Raw genomic sequence first — 23,768 nt, 5'->3', positions numbered from 1 at the left:
ACAACATTTAACTTTTCTTTTAGATTAAAGAGTGTGTCTCAGAAGAACAGCCATGAGAAGTCACTTTCTCTGTTTGGTACAAACCATGATGGAAGGAGGTGATCTTCTCGGACGAGACCAAATACTCATCTTAGCTTCTACATGCAAATCAAACGTGTAGCAGGAAACTAAACACACAGAGAACACCGTTCCCATAGTGAAACATGAAGGTGGCAGTATCATCCTGTGGGGAAGCTTTTCTGCAGCAGGGACAGAGAAGCTCTACAGAGTTGAGGAAGGAAGTTGTGGAAAACCTGCTGAAGGCTGCAGATCACCAGAGATGGAGGTGGAAGTTTGCTTTCCAGCAGGACAACAACCCTAAACGCAGCCAGAGCTACAGAGGATGTGTTGGAGAAGGATGCATCTACAGGTTGCAGGATGGAAGATCTCAAGGACTGGACTTGGGCACCTCTGGTTTAGATCAAAGCATATTCATTTGTTAGAATAGCCTAAAAGTAATTTTATTTATATAGCACGTTTTCAGAACCAAGGCAATACAAAGTGCTTTGCAGAAATTAAAAGGAAATGCAAAGAAAAATAAACCAAAGGAAAGAGCAAAAGAAGAAAAAAGAATCTAATGATCTAAAGTCTGTAAACTGGGGTTGCTAGACAAGTATCCTCTGGTCTAAGTCCATTTCTGGGTTGGAAGAACAGGAGTCTAAAAAGTCTAATAATGTTGATCCAAAGTATATAAAGTAGATAGTCAAAGCCCAAACTATAATTCCACTGAGATTCTGTGGGAGGACTAGAAAACTGAAGACACTTTTCATTTCATCTGTCTGAGCTGGAGCTACTATAGGGACTGTAGAGATTCTCAAAAGACAAAATTACAGCTCAGGAGTGATAAATTTATGGGTGAACCTTCAGATTTTTATTTGTGTGCACAATTTAAACCATGTATCATTTTCCTCGCACTTAAAACAATATTCTCTACCTTGTGTTGGTCAATCATAAAATCCTGAAAAAGCCTAGAAGTCTGTTTGCAGCGTGGCTGGATGTTTTTATTTTCCTCTCCAGCTCCTGTTTGTTCTGTGAACTGCTTTTTGTTTCATGCTGCAGGATCGTCTGATTGTTCTGTATCAGCAGTAGTTTGGGTTTTAGTGCAGGCTGCAGTGTTTGTTTCACACATCGCTTACTTTTATATTTTTCTTTCACAATCGCACACAAACACATTGACGTTCATAAACACACACACACCCGCGCACGCGTGCACCTGGCCGGACACGCCATTTTTTAATACATTAAAAGGAAGACAGCTTTAGTTTTTAGTGTACAGTGTTCAGTCATGTAGGGTGCTATTTTTAATGCCCCCCACCCCTTCACTTCATTGCTCCCCGTTCTCGCATGTTGACAACCTCTTGCTCTCTCACAGAAACACCTGCAACTTCAGTATCCTCCTATCTCGACGTGGCAATTCTCTAAAGTTGTTTTCAATTATGCTTCAGTGGATTTTACATTAGAGAGAAGATAATGCAGCGGTTGCCTTGGGTAAAAACATGGGAGGGTTTGTGTGTGTGTATGTGTGTGTGTGTGTGTGTGTGTGTGTGTGTGTGCGCGCGCACGCAAGGCCACCTCTGAGCATGACTGTGAGTGTGTATGAAGGTTTATTGTGAGTCTAGCTCAGAGTGTATTTTCCAGAGATAAACTCTTTGGCAGCTTGAACATTACGAGACTCCTCGTTGAGATATGCGTTGCTCCTGGTAGCAGTCAGTATTGAAAGTACATCCACAGGCTTTATTCGTTACTTATATTATTACAACATTTTCATTAGTGTGTTGCTATGCATTTTGTTTTTCATCTTTTATGCTGGCAGAGGGACATCTTTTCAATTTTTCACACAGTTGAAACCTCATCCAGCGATGGACCAGCAAAGCTTTATTAGTAACTTTGTGTGACCACATTGAGCCCTTGTTGAGTATGCATGGAGCTCTGCAGAGTGAAACACAGCTGAGCATGTGGGAGTCTTTAAAAGGAACGTCTTTTAGGCAGAATATTCAGAGAGGACTCCAGATTACCACAGGTAGTTCCATGTTCAGGTCTGTTAGCCAAGCCTGACCTCACATAAAACCCAAAAAAACCTGAATTCTTGGTTCCTCGTGTTCTAAAACTAATAGATGCCTGAAAGATGTTTGAAGAATGGGTATAAAATAATTTAGCACTTTGTGTATCACTTTTTTCTTTGAGTGAGATGTATTATGCAAACTTCATATTCTGCATGTTTTTGTTCTTCCATTTGAGTCAGAGCTGCTTCTAAAATCAGCCAAGCATTTAAAAAACCACCGAGCCGTTTTTTGGCAATAAGTTGATGCTTTTTTGTGTCCAACAATGAACCGTTTCAAAAAACCTCTGGAATGTAACATCACAGATCATCAGGCACTGCCTCTCATCTGGCAACCCCAGCCACCAACCCGTTACCTGGCAACCCCAGCCACCAACCCGTTACCTGGCAACCCCAGGGTAGTCCAGCCTGTCACCTAGCAACCCAAACAGAGCTCCAGCATCAGCTGGTTTTACCGCTGTATGCGTTGTACAATGGCTGCTGGGAAAAAAACAGGTGTTATTGACTCTCCATCCAGAAACAACTTGCTGTGTTCTTGTTGGTTGTGCAGGTGGCTTTACTTCTGCTTTTCAATGTATAGTTGCATAATAGTGTATCTGTTTGCAGCCATTTTCACAGAGTGTAAAGGTTGAGGTGGGAGGGGGGGGGCGTGGCCAGCAGGACCTTTTTGGATGTAAATTATCAGAGACCTTAAAACGGCTCTTTCTAAAAGCAGCTCAAAATAGACAAAACTGACCAGACTAAATCAATCTTAAAATCATTATTTAAGAAAAAAAAAAAAGAAATTGAACATGTTTGGTATAGCCGATAGACCAATCCTAACTCTATATGGTCACCTTTAACACCCTCCTCGAGGAGTTTGAGAAAACTCTACTCAGTAAGAAGTGACTGAAATGGCTTTAAATGGGGCCAACATGTCAAGGGCAGCTTCACATTTTGCAACAGTGAAGTATGACAACAGTCTCAGTCTGGAGTGCCTGCTGCAGTGTTTTGGGTTAGAGCAACCCATAATCCAATGGTTGAATGGGCCTGGAAGTAACAGACTAATTGCCCCAGGCGACCCATCCAAGCATTTCTTTTCTGTGCCTGCCTCCTCTTGTTGAGCTGCGAGGCTGCAGCCCGTCTTGTCATGCCTCAGACTAAATGGCAGAGAAGCTCAGGACAGGTCGCCAGTCGCTGCAGGGCCAACTCGTGGACAAACACAGTTCAGTCAACACCTTAGGCATTTCTGACCCAGTAAGCATTGATCTTCACCTCGTGTAGCTGTCTAGCCTTGTTTGGTGACTTTAAAGCTGCTGAGATTTGGGTGAAAAAATATAAAGATTTCAAACTATATACTTCTACATGGAAACAAACATTGTTTGTTTCCATGTAGAAGTAAACAAACTGCACAGTTTTTATAAACTCACTAACCTCTTCTCAAAATACAAGTACATCTCATTTTTCAGAATACAACTATCTTTTGAGAATAACTTTTAAGCAGGTTTTATATTGTCTATTACTCTTATATTTTATGATTAAAATATGTTTGATTACTTTATTATACTTTTCTAACCTCAAGTGTCTTTTCATTCGACTGGAAGCAGAAAATCATAAGAGAAAAAAACTCCAGAGTTTTAATTAATCTATAATGTGTTGAGTTACTGAAATAAACTTTAATATATTATTCTAATTTATTGAGATGCACTCGTATGGTCTGCTGCTTATTTATGCAACAGTCACTTAAGGCTTTCAAATAAATAATTTACTTAAAGTAATATTCATTATAAGATTAATAAAACAGGATTTCTGGTGCAGTGAAGTTTATTGCAACAAAGATTTGATCCTTTTTTAGTCAAACAATACAGCAGTAGAAAATAGTTGAAGCAAAAGTGAAAACACAACCAAACTGCTGGGATTATGAATATGATGCCATGAAACCCAGACTGGAAGATAAATTAGGGAGATTTAGAGGAAATCAAACATATTTAAGCTGTTTAATGTATGTTTCATCTACAGGAGACCTCTGGTATTCAAGGGATCTAAACAGCTAAAAATAATTATAATTGACTATTTTAATAGTTCAAACAGCAAATATACATAACATCCTTTAATATGTACAGTGGAGACAGACTTGGCACCAGCACAGAGGCTAACATCCTGGGTCTTCCTTATTTCTGCTCTTGGGGGTTCAGCCAATCAGCACCAAGGTAAATAAACGGTGCTCCTGGATTGGCTGCTTTACATCCAATAGCGTGTTTAGTGGCATAAAATAGCTCATGTCCTTTAAACCACTGACAGGTGAAGTAAGTAACACTGAACATATTTTCACATCTGTTCAGGTGTGTGATCTATTAGGCAGCAAGTGAACAGTTTATCCTCAAACTTTCATTTGTTAGAAGCAGTAAAAACTTTGACAAATCGTGTTGGGTAAGCTACAGTCAAAACGCATCAGCAGCAATATTTAAGAGTGCAGTGTTGATGCTGTCTGGATATCATTTAAGTGTTTTAGGATTAAAAAACTGAAGTCCTCAGAATGTATTCTTTAATTCTGATTTAGAAACTTGTAATTAGACATGCTTTGATTGCTAAAATTATAGAGGTGGCTGATAGACTCATTCATTCAACATGTCAATAAAAAGACATGCTTCTAATTTTATAAAGGACCAGTGGACTGCAAAAAATTGTGGACAAATAGTCCAGTCCTGTAGGATTGTCCTGTTGTCCTGACATAAAAGGTTTGGAGGTGGAGCATCTGGGGATGGAGGTTCCATTAAATCCTCTGTTTTACTTATTGGAGGTTGTGTTAACTGAGGATTTCAATTCAAATCAGAGATCTATGTTTTATTATTGGTTGCAGAAAAACTAATCAGTCAATTGTAAAGATCTGAAACCCCCGACCATAACTGAATGGAAGCAGAGTCAAACAAGTATAGGTATTGGAAACGTTGACCTCTGTTCTAGAAATGAATCTAATCTCTTTTGCCAAAGATGGAGATGTGTTGAAATGTATCTAGCAACTTGATAAAAGCGTAAATTGGTGGTCAAAGTCCAGCTATCAGATGGCTGAGAGCAATCCATCATGGAGTAGGCAAGAGAGGGTGAATCCAGAGATGTGAACATGATCAGACCCAGGAAGACAAACGACATCAAGGGAAGAACACTGGAAAACCAGCAGTACTTGGACTAGGCTTTTGATAATCTGGTGAGGAGGCAGAGACTGAGAGGAGCTTAAAGAGCAGAGCCTCAGCGAAGGCAGTGGGGGAATCAGGCAAGGTGAGCTGAATGAAAACTAGTTGCAGGAGAGCATGAACATGACATGAAAACATGAATTATTACATGTTTGATGACAAGAGCTTTAATATATTGAACTATTTTCTTAAAACAACAGTCTCAGTATGATTACGTTCATTTATTCCATTTATTGATTTATGTGTCCCAAACAGTCAACTAGACAACCTGAAGACACAATATAAAACAAACAGAAGAAATAAATAACTATAAATCTAAAATAAAATGTATTAAAATCCTAACTGAATCTTAGTGATCTTAAGCTTGGATATCTAAAGGCCCGGGTCAGCGACTGAATGTAGATCTAGAGGAAGCTGGTTGAGCGAGAGATCCGCTCGGTCCAGTTCACATTTGAAAAGAACCTCAGGGATGTAACTCCAACACAGAAAGGTATGGGCCAAAGCATTAGGAGAGTTGAAAATTGGTAAAATGTTCAAATCTATTCTAAAATGGATGAGCTGCTACCTACAGTAATCAATTGTTGAGATGATAAAGGCGTGTATAGCCATCCCAAGGCCAGTAAGGTCTAAATATTGCTTAATTTTAGTTAACTGTTATGGGAATTTAATCTCCAACAAACCTTTGCTGGAACAACTCAACCAGATTCATTCCTTCTGGTTCCAGATGTGGTGTTCTGGTTGCTTTGTTCCCATGAAGTTTGTAGTTTTCTCCCATCAGCAACAATGTTCTGTGCTTCACACCACACCACTCTCCAGTCTGTAGTTTGGTAGATGTAAGTCATAGTCAGTTGGAAGATCACTGTTAGCTGGTTTGCTGCTTTTCCTGTCTTTTTGCTTGTATCTCATCCATGTTCCTTTGGCCCTCTCACTGCTTAGACTCATTCTTTTTAAACAATTAAACCTCATGACTTTTCACATTTATCTGGTTCCATCAAAACTGAAGCAGTTGGCTGCACTTATTTCATGGTGCTTGGAAGTTTATAGTGTTTTATAAATTCAGTTGTTTCTTATTCCTATGTTTTATCAAGTCTTTGAAAACAATGACTTGCTACAGTATTTAACTCAGTGGAGCTGTGGTGACAGCTCTGTCTGTTACTGAAAGATCCCTGAACTGAATCCAGGAGTGGGTTTGTCTGGAAGACTTGTTTCTGGATTGCCTTGTCATGTCCTCAGAGTTTTCCCCCAGAACGAAAACAATGAGACAATTTAGAAACATCTGCAGCCCACTGTGCAGCTCTATCTCTGACCCCGTTCCACCACATGACTCTTCGGTTCACCGGATCAGATCAGGGTTATGTTTTAGGTACATCAGTGAGTTCCTGCACTTCGGGCTTGGTTCTGCTGCAGGGTTGTTAGGTAAGAACTCATTTCCTTTCTCTCTGTTTGACTCTTTTTCTGAGGACAAACCACTGAGTTGTTTCTGCTTGGCCTTGACTCTGACAACCACCTGACGATGCTTTCATCTTTACACCTTTGATGAATGTTGATTAGGTCTTTTGTATGCTCCCTTTTCAATGACGAGCATGGATATGCAGCCTCTCTTCTCCCTTGCTGTACACTCTGTTTAGCCTCTGTCTGCTTCGGGGTGATGTGCTTTGTTTGTACGATTTTTGAGAAAGTGAAATGATTTAGTTGGAGTTTTTAGTCTTTGAAGTAGATGGCTTTTTTTCCTCTATCTCCCCAGAGCATGGTCAACCGTGTTGTACAACAGCTCTGAATTGTTCTGCTTTATTGGCAGCCATCTGGCAAAACCTCACAAACATTCCCTAATGCAATTTCTGCCTGCCTTTTATTCCAATCATTTGATGTTCACACACTGCAGTGCACCACGTCGCATCTCTGTTTGGCTTTTTAAATTGGTACAAATGGCAACAAATGAAAACCTCTCCTTTGTGGAAGCTGGGAGATGGCGTTTCTGACCTGAAAAGAGGTTGAGAGAAGCATCCTTCGCGTCTTTTCTAATCGATTATTGTCCCACTTGGGTATAAGTGTTGGCTTGATGCTCACAGACCGAGTATGAATTCTGCATTAAAGCGAGGCGGATGTTACACACTGAGTCAGATTTGCCTTAATCTCTTTTACTGATTGTCACCAAATTATTTTGAGCTCCTATCTTTTACAACGAGCCCAAAACAGACGTTTTTTCAGCAAAAAACTGCTTGTCTCATCAGAAATGGAAGCGGGTCCGTCTTTGCTCAGAGTGCTTTGGTGTTGAACAGAAAATGCTTTAAAAGAAAAACTCTCATTCATGCTGAAGCTTTATTAAGATGTGTCTCTGGGACTTTCATTCTTTATGAAGAGTGGAAGGAAAGTGAAAAGGCGTCTGAGGAAACCGACTCCTGGGGAAACGACCACTGGAACACGTGTCGATGACAACCCCCCACTGACAAACGCAGCGTGCATAAATGTGGCAATCACGTGTTAATTATGTGAGGGAGCATCTTCCTGTCCTCTCAGGGACATACAGGCACAAACACAATTGTTTCCCACACATTAAAAAACCTTTCTGCTAACCACATCGCATAAAATATCAGCCCTCTTACCAATTTTAATTATTCTAAGGTCAGTTTTCAACTTATAATTTATCAAGACACCCATGAAAACCAATTAGGAACTTAATCCTAACCCAGATTACTGCCAACCCAAAAGAACCTGTCTGGCAACATGAAGTAGGCTTAGAAGGTCATGGAAAGCAACACATCATGCTCCAATCCAGGAAGATGACAAAGTAATGAGTAATTTAAATAAAAATAATTCTATTTTACGTTTAAATGACGTTAAAAATGTCACAACGCCTCATGTTAAAAGTATAAAACATAAACTACCATGTTGGAAAACATCAATCCAAATTACACCCAGACACAAACCCAGTTATGTAATTCCTTCATGTTGAGCTTTGTATCTAGTGAATTTGAAAATGTTAAAATGTTATAGACCAATATTTGACGAAACATCATTTAATAGCAGGAAAAAAAAAAAAAAAAAAAGCCGCTATTCAAAAAGGCTGAAATAAGAAAAGGCTTCAGATGGTTAAAATTTGCATGAAAGTTGTGAACTTTGTAGCCTGGCTGTTGCCTTCTTTAGCAATTCTGCTCAATTCTCATTTCCCTTGAATGCTCCGTCTGGTATTTCTCTTATTGAGCTTGATTTCTCTAGTTGAATTTCAACTGGGCCAGTCAGCGAACAGAAGAAGTTGTGAATGATGATTTGTTAATGGTTAATGGTAAACACTGAAATCATAATGTCAATTCCTACAATCTCTTCATATTTGGTGTTTTTGTTCTTACATAAATTATTGCTAAATGAAATTGTATGTAATTTCTTTGCTAAATGAAAGAACTACTTCTTCTCACTCCTGCTGTCAAGCTGATCTTTATGTACCAGGCCAAAAAAAAAAAAAAATAGTACACAAGCCATAGTAACACCAATACTTATTAATCTACAGTGTGTCCTCCGTTGTGGTGGAAAGGAAGTTTGCTGATACAATAAATGAAACGTTATTGTCTGAGAGGCTTTTTTCATCTCAGATTTGTTCCAAAAAGTGGGACCAGACATCTGTTAGAAGGTCTGGAAATCTTTGTCCACATGGTTTCAGTTAGCATAAGCAGCCATTATTGTTTTTACTTTAACTTTTGAAACTGCAACGTCTAAGAGTTGAATACGGGCTTTTTGTCCAATATGCCCACCATGGACGAAGTGGATTATGTCTTTCCAATGCAGTGCTTCAGTAGAAAGCACTGTAGGAAAATGAAACAATTTTTCACACCATCACATACTTTAACATATATAAGTAATAACTATGGATACTTAAGAAAGATTAGTGTTTAGAAATTACCAAAGCAAACATGTACTTATGTTAGGAACCTCCAAAGAGAAACCAGACAAATAAATCATTCCATTATTTCTATTTTTATCTTATAAGCCTGTTTTTTTTCCAGGCAGTCGTGCTATTAAGTCTTTAGAGAAACAGGGCAGAGCAGAACAAAATATGGATAATCCTCTGTTCATTTGACGAATGCTTGAGAGCAGAGCTCAGGTCAAACTGAACCCGTCAGTCCCTGAAGACTTGATGTGATTAGAGGGACAAGGTCAGGCTGAATTTGGCTGGAAAAACACTCTGAGCCTGAATCAAAGACTTTCAGTTAATCTTAATTTAATTGTGCAGCGTTTAATTGTGTTTGTCAAACTGAAGCTGCTGGGTGACATCGATCGAGAAGTCATGCAAAACTGCATACACAATTTAGATAAAACATAAATGGGGTGTTTTCCAATGAACAGCAAAAGAATAATCACCACATCATGTTTTTTTAAGTATTCTTTAGGATTCAGATACATACACACATTTTTTCCTTCTTTACAGATTATTTAGTCTCTGTGGTTTTGTTAAAACCTTATACTACATGGCTTGTTGGAAGCCATTAGCAGGAGTGTGCACCACCTGCTCATCTGGATGCTGGGGAATAAACAGATCAGCAGCCGAAGGAATAAAACATTTCCATGGCATCGCATCAGTGAGGCATCAAAAGGTTGTTTTAATGGCCTCCTCCTCCACCAACAACACTAAAAGAAAAATTAAATTAAATCATTCTTCATTTTTGTTCTGGTTTGAACTAAACATTGCGATGCATACCAGCTTAAATCAAAAGAAATGGTGCAAAATAAAGTGAAAAGGATTTTTGTTTGAGGAAATTGGCCTTTAGCTTAAAGCAAGGTAAATATTATGTTCACCTTCAGATCTCAACCTAAATCTTTTTTTTGTTTTGTTTTTAATTTTTTTAAAAGTCCGAGAGCTTCAGATGTACTGGAGTAAATGAACCTGACGGGTCGTAGCAAACAGATGTCAGACAGTTAAATGGAGCTGCTGCATTTCAAGCTGTCCAACACGTACTGGGTTGATTACAAACGCATGGATACATTTTTAAAAAGTTGTGATTGAAATGAACTGGTTGGTAATTGAACACAATTTTGGACGTACAAGGGGTCCAACTGACACACCGCACAGTCATCAGCGTAAAAAGAAAATGTGTGAAAGGCGTCATAGAGACAACAAAACTTGACCAACTGCATCCAGCAGCCTCTGCACACGGTGCATAGCTTTTAAATCATTTTTTAAATAACTTCATTGATGTGCTAGTATAGTTTTTGATTTATAGTTGTGGAGATTCCATAGTAAATATAACATAGATAAAATATTCTGTCAGATGGTTGTTGAAATGTGTCAAAGAACCAAAATCAATTCAAAAAGTAAGCTAGCTAATTATAAAATTATCAGTTTGCTTTCTTTTCGCTATCCTCAGAAATAAAAGATAGAGGTTCTGGAATAACTTTGACCATGTAGATATATTATAGTGTGTTTTGGTATTTATGATGCTGTCCAGTGAAAACCAAGGTTATCTTTTATTCAATTAATTACATTTTCTGTTAGTTCATTTTATTTGAAAGTGCACAGAAACGAGCAGACGGCTGTCTGCTGTAGTTTGCGTAGGCGTTGCCTTTGACACAGATCTGAGAGTCTCAGGTGAAGAATCTCTCAGAGACAGTAAAACTGATTGGTTTGATTCAGCACCTGTAAATCCATGTCTGTCTCAAAACTTTCTGCAAGAGCTTTATAAGTGAAAGTTTTCACTCAGAGGAGCAGATGTAAAATGTGTAGTTCTCAGCTCACACTCCAGCCTAACATTGTTACTCCCCATCCCACTTTAATGTAATGTGGAAATGATGCTGCCTCTGTGTGGCTCATTACGGTGCTTTGTAATCACTGCAGATATCGTTCCCTCTGAAGGAGCGACACCTCGTTACGGCCTCTTTGAAAGCCTGTTTCCCTCTGAAGGAGCACAAACAGCAGGGTTTGACAAAAACAGGAATCATCTTAGCTTTCCTCATAGCAATGTGAGTCAGTCTGCAAATCCAAACAGGAGTTTTGCCACAGCGGTGGGCGGGAGCTTCTGTCCCCACTGAGAAGATTTCCCGGGCACGACACCCACAGAGGAAGAAAAGCCTGTGAGCAGGTCTGCAGATGCTGAAATGTGGTACTTGAAGGCAGATTTGGTTGTTACTGATGATGGATTCATGTGGAGTTTCCAGGGACTGGGCTGGCTAACAGGCTCATTCCCACTGTTAAATTATTAAAACCCAAGGGTTCTGGAACATCCACATGTTTTTGCACTCGTCATATTTTATTTCATAGTAGTCATCAGGAGAGAATTAATTATTTACAGTGTCAGGTCCCCAGAGCTGTTTGAATGGTTCATTTTAGTGGGAGCTGTGGATGATTGGTTAACCCTCTCTTATTTCACTGCCACGGATTTACTCCCCTGGACAAGCTGCATGTACACAACCAAACTAACATTTATCCTGTTTGTTCTCTTCCTTTGGGTGTGATATTCTGTTCTTTTTCATCAATATGGTGACATTACAGAAAGTAACATCAGTTTGTTTGACACACAGCTTGGATTATTTTCACAGTTTTCTGCTTCTCATTGTTTTTTCTCTTTGTTCTGTTCAGATCTGCAGACTACGGATCAACATATGAGAGAATGAACGACAAAATCGGGTCCAAGGCCGTCCTCAGTTACCTTTACGTTTGCCCGACCAATAAAAGGAAGGTGGGAACTTTCTTATATCTTTGTAACCTGTAAATAAGTAAGCTGGTAAACGAAATGTCCATCCATTGACTCCTGCTCAGCTCTGTTGCTGTGCAGCAAGAAGGTCCTGGGTTCAAATCTCTGTATGGATTTTGCATGTTGTCTCTGACCACGTGTGGGTTCACTCTGAGACCAATTAACCTGACAGTAGAAAACATGACTTTTAGGTTAATTGGGTTCATTAAGTTGCTGGTAGGTGTGAGTGTGTGAATGGTTGTTTGTCCTGTGTGTGTCTGTTGCTCTGTGATGAACTGGAGATCTTCAGGCTTGCTTTGGAAACAGCAGCTAGTAGCATGTCTAGTCGCATTTCGTTGAGGTATTTACAGTTTCTCAAGATGCATTTTACCTCAAAGAGTTTAGATAGGTTCAACAAAAACAACCAAAAACAAAAAATCAGCAATAGATGATTTTTTTTTTTTTTTCTTTTACTCTATGGGCCTATTTTTGTGTCTTTAAATAAAGTTGATTGATTGATTGATTTCCAAAAATACTTTGGAGTTACCCTTCACACTTCATTCAGCTGACTAACAAAGCTCAGCAACAGGTTGGGGAAGGAAGAGCGCCAGAGCTACACACAGTGGTAAAAACTCTGCCAGCGCTGTGGCCAACTCCAACTGAAGCAAAGGTGGCTGCAGGTACGACTGGTGTCCAAATGAGATCCATACATCACTGGGTCAGTTATTTTCAGCCGCAAAGCAGTATGAGCTTCTGCATAAAATACAGAAACAGACAGTGCAGAAGATGGTCTTTAGTTAATAGTTTATCTGCAGCCAGATGCATTTGTTCTTTCTGTTACGAAAAACTGTCAAAAAACAAAATTAGTTGGCAAACTCTGCAGAGGAGAAAAGTGAGTTATTTCCTTTATTTTTGAATCAACCCGCTGAAACTGAATTTTAACAATTTCAGCCTGGAAATAAATAAGACAAGGGGAATCACGAGTTCTCCCAGCTGCCAACCATCTGCCGATGCCTTTAATTTGCCTCCGAGTTCTGTCAATCACTTTTCATTTCTTCTGACACTCTCTGAATTTTGTTCATCGATCTGCACATGGTTTGCATTCCACTTTTCACCATCTGCCTCGGTTTTCTGCTCGTCTAATGACAAACACAACAAAATACTTCTGAATCTGCATGGTTAAAAATGGAAGACTTCAGCAGACAGCTTCGCTCTTAGCAGAAGGTTTTCCACACTGATGCTCCCAAAATTGTTGCTGTGAATTACAAATCCCTGCACTTTCTTTGTGCTCTGCTTCTCCGGCTGCAGTGAATTACTTTTAATCAGATTCAGTTGAAAACTACTTTATTTATTCCAAAGGGAAATTAAATGTTGTAACTCACATCAGTCAAGTATCTTCAGAAAGTCTTTGTGGGTGAGGCTGGGGCTAGAAAAGATCTCCAGTAGCAGCCAGTCTTGCAACTAACCTGAACAGACCTCTGACTAAAGACGGCTTCTGTAAAACAGTCACATGACTGTTATGACCCGCCAACAGCTCAACATCTGGCCAGCAGAGATGATATTCCACAGTAACATGTCCCAGATGACACCATCAGTTGTTGGCAAACTGCTAATCCACCTCCTTTGCTTTTGTCATTCCTTTTAAAATCTCTTTCTAGTCATATGGGCAGAGAAATGTTGGAGTAGGGCATATGGTCATTATGATGGTTTGAGCTTCTTCCTTCTCTTTGCTCCTGGTCTGCATCCATCAAGCCTCCTTTTCAACTCTTCTGAAGTATTTTTTGAGCCAGTAGTGAGAACAGTACCTTGTTGCCATGGTAACTCATCATAACTGTCCAAAAGCAAAAGTTCAGCAGCAAATATCCTTTCCAGTTGCATCCAAAACCAGAGGGAATAACTGTCCAAACATTTAACATGTCAACCAAAAATGAGCAAAATCAGAAGAACCCAAGCTGCTCCAACATGCTGCTCCAACATGCTGCCACCATGAGCAAACCACACATCACAGACTGGACCTTGTGATATTCAGCCAAAAACTGTTGATGGTGGATTTTTTCACTGCGTTGTTCCCATCAACCCACAGTCCTACCTGGTAACCAGCCACTGGATGCATGAAGTGGGAAAATTCACACGATAACATTTTCTACAAAAATGAGCCACTTGGCTCATCTCTCAAAACTCCCAACTGTCTCCTTAAATGAGAGCACTTAGCACTCCTCTGCAGGTAGGAAATCAATTTCTCATGAGTGCAATCCAATTTAATCCAAAAAGAAAATAATAGTTTTAAAAATATAAACCCAACCCTGAAAAAATGGGATGGGATGCAGAAAAGGAAAGGAAATGTTTTCTTCATTTATTTGACTGTGCAATAATAAATTCATCTGCATATTGCACCAAAATATTTTAAGTGCATTTATTCAGTGAAAAACAAAAATCCAACATGTATTAAAAGCACTGATGCTACAGTTATTGATGTCTGTAACACAACTGATCAAATTAACAGTTGGATCCCGTCACTCCTGGCTCCAGACGGACCAATCTGGAGAAGTTGCAGCTCTGCTGCTGTTTGTGTGTCTTTTCATTAGCTTCCTCTGTGGTGTTATCATTTTGTGACTGTTGACTCCCATTGTTGAACAGCTTTAAACTCGATCCATCGACGGCGTCAACTGTCACATTACCCATCAGTAGCATAAACAACCACACAGACAAAAACTGGATTTCAGCACAAAAGTAGGAATCTGGCATCAGTAGATGCTGTGTGAATGAAGAATGATTCTACGATTCAGATGGGCAGAAAATGAATGCAGATTTCAGATTTTCATGTGGAAAACATTTACAGAGCTGTCAGTTTCCTTGCGTGGGAATCCAGATAAAATACACTGGTTTGTGGTTGTTAGATGACAAAATATGTAAAATAAACTCATGACTTGGTAGAGGCTGGCCTTCCTGCTCAGAAACGGGTTGGATGAAGCTGAAGCTGCGCGGTGCCAGCAGACTAATAGAGAAGAAGGCGTGACTCGTTGGCGCGTTAGAAGTGGTTTGGGTCCTCGGGTTCATCAGCATCACTCCTCCAAGGCCGATCCAAGGTGTTGACCCTGAATGTGTTTGCATGTTGTCGGAGTTAATGGGATCCTGCGAAGAGCAGAGCCGCATCGTGGCGAGGGACAGATCACAGCCGGCACTGATTACTCCTCGTGACTCACTTACTCCTGCATTTTCATGCAGAGAAAATGTAATTCCACATGAAGGCCGTGGCAGGAACGCGCTCCCCCAGGTTCTCTCTGCGGGAGATGTGACGCGCAGCCCTTCAGACGGCTTATATGGCATGAGATAAAGTTTATCCACGACTCAAGAGGGAAAATTAACAAATGAAATCCCATCATTTCCACCATAGTTTCCAGGAGAACTATTTTTACTTCCTGTCTGCTGCTGTTAGTGAGTCATGGCAGCCAGGAACCTGTAGTAATGCTGATGATGGTTGTCCTCTGGCTCTTCATTGCCTCTCTGTGCTTTATCTCAGGCCTAATTATTTCGATTTACCATCCTGGAGATGGATGAAAGTTGCCCATTGCTGGCTGCAGCCCTTTGTTGGCTCCTCGTTTGAGGGGCCTTATTTAGCATCAGCCTGTTCTATAAAAAGAGCGTCTGTAGCTAATCACTCACTGAAACCTATAATCGTCCTCTGCTCCCACCCCATCTGTATATGCACTTCTATTGAAATATTTTGCCCTCACTTACGTTGCCGCTGCTACAATCCCCAGAGATGCGGTAAAGATTTGAGCGATAGTGACGACATTTAGCAGAAGGCCTCAGCGGTGAACTCTTCAGCTGCATCGTGTCGTCTTTTCTTCATGCTCTCTCTGCAGTTAATTGAACGGCTGCTCAACGGGGCTTTAAAAAAAATTAAAGACATGCACAGTTAAGATGCCACGGAGGAAGAACGGCAGTGAAAACATGATAGCTAAATGTGGGTGATTAAGGCCTGATCCGTGCCTAATGAGCATACTGTGAAGACAACTGTGTTTCCAAAGCTCCCGTGGAAGACAGCCTAAGCTCGATTGATCCGCCGTGATTCATTTGCTGCAGGGTGTCTCTTTCCCTCCGTCTCTGATCCATACCTCCACTTAACTTGCCATCTGACAACTATCCGCTTCTATCTCGGCCCTGCAGCTTATGCACAGCTCGACACCAGGCTGATAAAACACAAAGGTTATCCCCAGCAACCTTTATCGATTCCGTATTGTTACCCTCCTCACTCGGCCGCTCCCTCGTTAAGGCTGAGTGGAGGCTGTGAGGGAAATCTTAATCAGACTTTGATGATGCCATTGGTCACTGAGTTTGGGGATGAATAATTATTGTTTACTTAAGCAGGAAAGGGAAAGGCCCTGCCATTACAGTACCTTGCAATAATATACTCAAGCTTTTATTCGTTTTCTTAGTTTCTCAGGTGTTAAAAAGGGGCATGACGATACGTTCTGGCCTTAACGTTTAACCCAACCTGATTGACCACTTGATCAGTTCCATGCATATTTTTCACATTAAGGTCAATATTAGAACTATAAGTCTGAAATGTGATGTTTCCACTTATGCTAATACTCCTAAAGACAAACCCAGTGTGACCAGTTGTCATGAAAGCATCACCTGTTGAAGTTGAAAATCCTACTGGGAATATTGGAGCTTGCCTAGCAACCCTGACTTTGGCATAACTTGTAGTTGGAAAGTTACCAAGTGGAATCTGATGTTATTTTCTCTACAAGCTCAATGGTGGCAGGATCTGCTACGTTACACTTTTAGTTGTGTACTCCACTGATCTGGCTGTTGTGACTTTTTTACACTTATGTTGTTCAGTATATTTGCATGATAAGTGACTGATATGTTAAGCATAATTTACTTGATGATTATTATTAATTGTATTGAACATGATTGTATATAATTACAAAGGCGAAGTGAAATATATTTCAGTGCAAGACATGATTTATTGGAATAGAGGAAGTCTTTTATTTTGAAGAATGCTTAAGGATCTGTTACTGTTTTGTCACTATCTTGCTTTGTTGACTTTGATTGCTATTGGTTACGAACAGCTGTTGCCCGTTATCAGCTGATGCCGTTGTTTTTCCTCTTCAATAAATACTGAACAGAAAGGTTCAGTAAAAGAAATACGAGCCTCCGTCTTGTTTGAGAAGAAGCTTTACTCCGTAACACTGGCTATTTTGGAAGAGTGGCTGGAGACCCCATTAACGAACCTGCTGCTGTCGGATATTATGCAAGATTCCTGGACTCTTGCTTTGTCCAGCTACACTAACATTAGATTCCAGACCTCAGTCTAATTGGGAAGGAGTGATAACTGCTCAGACAAAACCAAAAGTCAACTTCTTGGCCTACTAGCAGAGCATTGTGTGGATTTAAACTATTTTTTCGCATCACCTTGAATCCACCTTGCCCATATTAAAGCATGGTGGTGGCAGCATCATGCTCACAGAAACTTAAAGGCAGAAGAAAGACCAGTATTTATGTAAAGTACTGGTCAGTGGGAGCTGAATACAAATGTACGTCACACGTCTCAGACCGACATCTTGAAATGGAGTCGTTTCCTTCTTTTCTTACTGAGATGCTTTTCTGTCGCATTAAAACCTGGAAAAATGCAGTCAAGTTTGTGTTTGCAGCTTTGAAAACGGGCTTATAATCACAGAGGCGACAGACAATTTTTAACAAACATGAGGTGTGAATTTGGAAAATAATGTTTTCACACTTGTTGCTAAATGAGTAATGCAAATGTAAGAATATTGTCCAGCAGCTGCTCCGTGTGATGAAACGGAAAACCATTTAGAGCTCAAAGACTGAAGCGAAAGCTGGAGATGAAAGCTCAGCAGATGGAGGTTAAAGAGCAGGACGAAAACTTCCAGTTCAAGGCTTCAGCACAGAGCAGCAGTTCATTTTAATACAATCTTTTTAGATTACATGCACACATTTAAATGCCTTTTTTTTTCTTTTTACCATTAACTTCTGATGGTTGGTTCTCAAAGTGAGCCTCTTACAGCCACATTATCGAATATGATTACAGCTTAAAAGCTGGAAATTACATCTGATAAGCTCCAGAGAGGCTCGCAGATATCAGCAGCATTGGCGCTGCGCTGTGACAGGTAATGAATGGAAAGATCGGCGAGCCCACGCCAATGAGAAAGCCAGATTGAGAAAGTGCTGCCTGTTTATTGGTGCTTAATGAAAAACAATTTATCTAAATCACCACCAGGGAGAGTTCCTGCTTACAGCTCTGGAAGGAGGGCTGGCTTTTCTGTCAGTGACAAATGTGCTGCTGTTCTTCCAATTCCAGTGGAATTGACGAGAGAAAACACAGCTAGTTGGACCCCAGCGCTGCCCGCTGTTCCACCGCGCGCTCATGCAACATGCATGGTTGGTGGAGGTTTGAGGAGCAGAGCAGCTCCAGCCTGCAGGACAGGCGCTGACTGTTGGGCAACACATGTGGACAATAACTGTTAATTTGCAGAAACCCACTGAGGATTCTGGGCTGCATGTTGGTGGATTAAACCCGTTTGAGGCCGTAACTGGAAAAACAAACAGCTGCAGACACCAAACCACAAAGGAACAGCCTAGTGTGAACAGCTACTGGTAAATGGAGAACAGAATCGATGTGACTGAACTCATCCAGAGCAAAAACGAGGTGGAGTTTTATTTTAAAAGTCAAAAAGTGACAAAGATGCCCTTTTTTCTAAATGTCAGCGTCCACGTTTCCAAAGAAGCTCCATGAATGACCAGGGCTTCCTGAAACCGGATGAAGGCTGAAGGAGTGGAACCACATTTGGCTCCAATCTGATTGTTAAATCTCAGATTAAAAACATCAAGTATCTTTGTTGTTGAGCTCATTTGTCTATTCAAGAATTTATTAGCAAAAGGGAATATAATAAAAAATATTGATTTTTGTTTTGTTAATGTTTTTTTTTAATTAAAATTCAATTTATGGTGTTTAATTAGAGAATCTGCAATTAACTCAATTAAAACATTTAATTGTCCCACCATTAAAAATGATTTTCATAGTCATGCTCTGCTTTGTGTCGGTCAGCCACCAAACGTCCCGATTCAGCTGCAACCTCATGAAATCTGTCAACACGTAGAAACATAAATGTTCCTTTTTCATGTGAACTGATGTAAATCCCCTCCTGCCTTTTAGCTCATGCTGTAAAACAAAGAAAGCAAACTAATGGAGCCCCTCATTCAAGATAATGCATCAGCTTCACTACGGCGCTGCTGAATAAAATACGGTGATTACGGCTACTTTGAGGAGCTTCCTGTAATTCAAGGCAAAATTCCAGTGAGCATTTAATCTGCTTCCAGAAAGACTAAATGTTATTAGCTGAAAGATATATGCGGTAAAAGTTCCTCTCCTTATTGAATTCTGTTGGAACCGTGACGGCTCCCGCAGAAACAGTTCAAGCATGAAATTACGGCTTCTAACCCCCCGCTGAGCCGCTGAAGCTGGAATTAGAATTGTACTGGAAGAGGAAATGCTAACAAATGACATTGTGTGGTGCAAACTGATAAAGACAGTAAGTTATTGTGTGTTTAGGTTCAGTCATGCCTGCTAAATCACTCATTAGAAGCAGCTCCTCTCGGCTGCAGCTGGAGCAGAGGAAGGTTTCTGAAGGAGGCTTCAACCTGTGTGTCGTCGTTTCCTTTTTATTTTTCCCTCCTTGTTGTTTTGGACAGATATGATGATGAGTTTTGACCTCTGAAAGCACAGAAGGCTCCACAGAGGAGCTTCAGCAAAGCTGTTTGCCAAAAGTAAACCTGCAATGTGCCAAATTGGCGAAACATTTTAGGCCCAACACCTCTCCTGCTTCTAACGTCTTATTTCTGTCTCCTCTCATCTCCTCATCTCTCTCTCTGTTCCTTCCTCTGTGTTTTCCTCTCTTCATCCTCCCTGCTCTCAGATTATGGTCCTGACTGATCCGGAGTTTGAGAGCAGCGTGCTCATCAGCACTGATGAGGGAGCCAGTTTCCAGAAGTACCGGCTCTCCTTCTTCGTCCTGAGCCTTTTATTCCACCCCACACAGGAGGACTGGGCCTTGGCCTACAGCCACGACCAGAAGGTGAGACTCTTCACGTCAGATCTGCCATTTAAAGAGCTCCAACTCACAATCAACGTTATTATAGACTACTTTACAGCCTATTTAAAGGAGATCCAACTCATTTGTGTTGCATTCCAGCTCCGTTGCAAAGCAACGATGGAGTATTGAGTCGTGGTTTTTATTGGTTCTGTTTGTTTGGTCTTCAGTTACGTTCTACAGGGAAAATGCTGCATTTAGGAGGGAAAAAACCTTCATTTTACATCTTACAAACAATACTTTTTATGTTACTGAGCATAAAACTGGACAAGAAATAAAACTGAAAACTTTGAAACAATATTTTTTATTCATATAGTGAATTAAACCAAAATGTGTATGAAGAAAAAAAAATAAAAAATTTTAAATATTTTATCTAATTATGAAATACTTTGTTGCTGTGTTGGGTTGGATTAATATTGGGTCTTTATATATTAATTTTATTTTTCATCATTTTGAATCAATACTTAATTTTGACCACAAAAATGCCTTTTATCTCTGCTTTGATGTTTTTATTTGGTTTTTAGTTCCTGAAAGTTTCATGTATTTCTGATGATGATGATGATGATGATGATTTGAGGGTCAGTTAGCTTCAGCATCTATTTTCAGTAGAGTACATTCCTCTGATAATTCCTGAAAACTTTTACTGTTTCTTGTCTTTTGTTGAATTAACACACATTCATGGAATTTTAAATTCATTTTTTCAGTTTGTTAAAGCAGATTTGTGAATTTTTGCTGTCCTTCTGGTGTCTTTGGAGTCTTTAGATCCAAGTAGCCTGTTCACTCAGGCCATGAAAATCATTTCATCAGCAGGATTTTCACAGCAACAGTTTGATTTGCATCTATAAATGAAATGATTGGATTCTGTGGTGAAGTTTACTGGATCTACTCAGAAAAATGCTTCAAAATCTCAGTCAGTGGATTCAGATCATCGGTTCACCCAGACAAAAGAAAAGCTTCAGTAGGTTGTTTTCAGTTATTCCAGGAGAAGTGTCCCTTCCACCTATGGCCATGATGGTGTCACCTTCACTGGTCTTTGTGTCTCTGCATGAAGCCCGGCACGCCGTCCTCACGCAGAGCTCTGAGATTGTCCCAGTAAATGTCGGCCATTAAGGTCAGTGACACTGATCTGGGAGCTGAGCGGTCGCTCCACAGGAGGGAGACGGTCGGCGAACAGCAGTGGTTCAGTCAGTCCTGTCAGCAGCTCACATCTGAAAAGGTTGTCACTGCGTGAGGGACAGGGACAGGGACAGGGACTGGGACTGGAACTGGGACAGGGACTGGAACAGGGACAGGGACTGGAACAGGGACTGGGACTGGAAAAGGGACTGGAACAGGGACAGGGACTGGGACTGGGACTGGGCCTGGAAAAGGGACTGGGACAGGGACTGGGACATGGACAGGGACAGGGACTGGGACAGGGACTGGGACAGGAAAAGGGACTGGGACAGGGACTGGGACAGGGACTGGGAGTGGGACAGGGACTGGAACAGGGACTGGGACAGGGACTGGGACTGGAACAGGGACAGGGACTGGAACAGGGACTGGGACATGGACATGGACACGGACAGGGACTGGTTGGTCCAACGTTGCTACGGCCAAAACACTTTAAAGTTTGACAGAAATGTACAAGGATGTTAATTTATACCCAATTACAGCAGGACCTTTTAACGCCATTAGGTTTTTTCTAGAAATTGACAACCAGCTTGTGCAATAAGACAAATAAAGATATGAGAACACATTCACACACTTTAAACAATTTTGACACATTTGTCAATAAAAATTTCATTTTAAATGTAGGAATGAAAAAGGAACCAAATGTAGAAGTTCTTGTGCTGCAGAATCAGTCTACACTACCTGACAATAAACTTCATTTTTTCTCATGTTTTTTATTCATAGACCAACTAAATCTAAAAAAAACGTGTTGCATGTATTTGTATTCGGCTCATAACTCCATAGTTTCTAGCAGCTTTTTACATTTACAAACTGCAACTTTTGGCTTTCCTTCCTCTGCAGTTTTTTGGCCCACCAAAAATCCTGAATCCTGTCGTGGAGGATAAGTAAAAACATCAGGGAACCTCAAGAATCTGCAGCACTGTGATAATATTAACATGAACAAACAAGCTAGGAAATTCATCTGAAGTTAAAGTAAAGGGAGAGTTGAAAGGGCAGCGCCTTCAGTCAGAGTTCTGGGCAAAGCATGAAATCACTGAACGTCCTTAGCAGTCAGCAGCATCTCCTAATTCTGAGCAGGGGCTCTAATGTTAATTAAAAACAGCCCTCAGCTGGTTACATTATGCATAAGAGCTGCAGCCTGCAGAAAATATGAGGTTCTGCCACCTTACCCATGAAATAGACTCACAAGATCAATGATGGTAACAGTTATTGATCTCAGTGATTAAATACGCGGCAGCCGTGCAGGCGGGAAATACATCAAGCAGCCGAGGAGAAAGTTCAAGAAGGCTCCGCCGGCTGAGAGCTGGATGGAGCAGCTCAACATTAATGAGGTGGACAGTGATAACAGGTATTATGAGGCTAATGGCTTATGTGGCTTTAATTTGCATCCTTACAGCCAAAGTTGGCGCCCGAAGCAAAGGCTCCGGCGTGATTTTCACCTCCGCCGGGCTCATTTTCACTCCCATCCTGAGTGTGTCATCCACACGCCACGGTTTCCTCCTCGGGGCTGTTGTCGCAAATATGTTCTTTGTCTGCTAGTTAATAGGGATTTGCTCAGATATTATTGGTGGCTTAATTCGACCTGATTTCCCTCACAGCCTCGGCGTTTCGTCTTGACTGTCGAGCCGGCAGCAAGGAGCTACCATATGCTCATTTTCAGCTGATAGTTTTCAGACGAGGTCACTTTGAATCTAATCAGCTGGAAGTTGGTGTTTAAGTCGACCGGCGCCCTCGGGAGCAAACTTAAAGAGACATCAGGATTCATGTGGAGACAAATAGGCTTGACTGAAGTGTTTGTTGTGTTTCTTGATTCTTTTAAAATGACTTCTCTTTTTAAATTACCATCTGGGTGAGTCCACTCGTCAAGTAAATGGAGATATTTTTAGATTTGAAAACTCTAGGTGACCTTTGGAGTCCCTCATCTCGGCTGTGAACGGTTTGTGAAGACAATTACTCATGGACATAGTCTCACATTGGCTTCTGTTGCTGTTCCTGCTGCCAACAGACCGAGTTATGCAAACAGGCAGATGCAGAGAGATGGTGACAGGAAGAAATTCTTTCATTTTTAACCATTTTTATGTCTGTTGTAACATTAAACTGCTGAACTACTTTACCTTAAATAAGTCATTCAGTCATTCTCGTTATCAAAGAGTTATCTGAATAATTAAATCTGAACACTTTTCATCCTAAAGCAGTGGAGCAGATTTGTGTGTTTCTTGGTTTACGTAATTGTTTATTAATCTAATAAAATAATTATGTCCATTTTTAGCAACCAAGTGTCTACAGTCACCCTCAGAAATCTCTACATCCCTGTTAATATGATGGGATTTCATCTTTTTAAAATATTATGTCATGATAAATCCTTTTTCCTTCACTTGTCAGACTCTCCATCCCTGAACTCTTGGTCTTCATCCATTGTCTCATGTTCCTGATGTTTCTGTCATTTGGGCTGGTTGCATCAATCACATCGGCTGCCCAATGTCCAGAATGTCAGTCAGTCGGTCGGTCGGTGGGTCAGTCGGTCGGTCGGTGGGTCAGTCGGTCGGTC

General features: G+C 40.6%; 1 protein-coding gene across 3 annotated transcripts in view; it reads left to right on the top strand.

Moving 5' to 3' along the window:
* The window catches only part of sorcs3a (sortilin related VPS10 domain containing receptor 3a), a 229,626-nt gene that overhangs the window by 101,895 nt on the left and 103,963 nt on the right, over positions 1-23,768 (top strand). For all 3 annotated transcript variants that reach the window (XM_015039692.1, XM_015039698.1, XM_015039705.1), the window contains exons 3-4: positions 11,834-11,933; positions 19,874-20,032. In XM_015039692.1, coding sequence (XP_014895178.1) covers positions 11,834-11,933; positions 19,874-20,032 — 259 coding nt within the window. The remainder of the gene's footprint in view (positions 1-11,833; positions 11,934-19,873; positions 20,033-23,768) is intronic.

This window comes from Poecilia latipinna, unplaced genomic scaffold, assembly GCF_001443285.1.
Source record: "Poecilia latipinna isolate Pla-1442-1.1 unplaced genomic scaffold, P_latipinna-1.0 Scaffold29, whole genome shotgun sequence".
NCBI classification, from domain to species: domain Eukaryota; kingdom Metazoa; phylum Chordata; class Actinopteri; order Cyprinodontiformes; family Poeciliidae; genus Poecilia; species Poecilia latipinna.
Note: the sequence above shows the minus strand (reverse complement) of the source record. Positions and strands in the feature narration are given on the sequence as shown.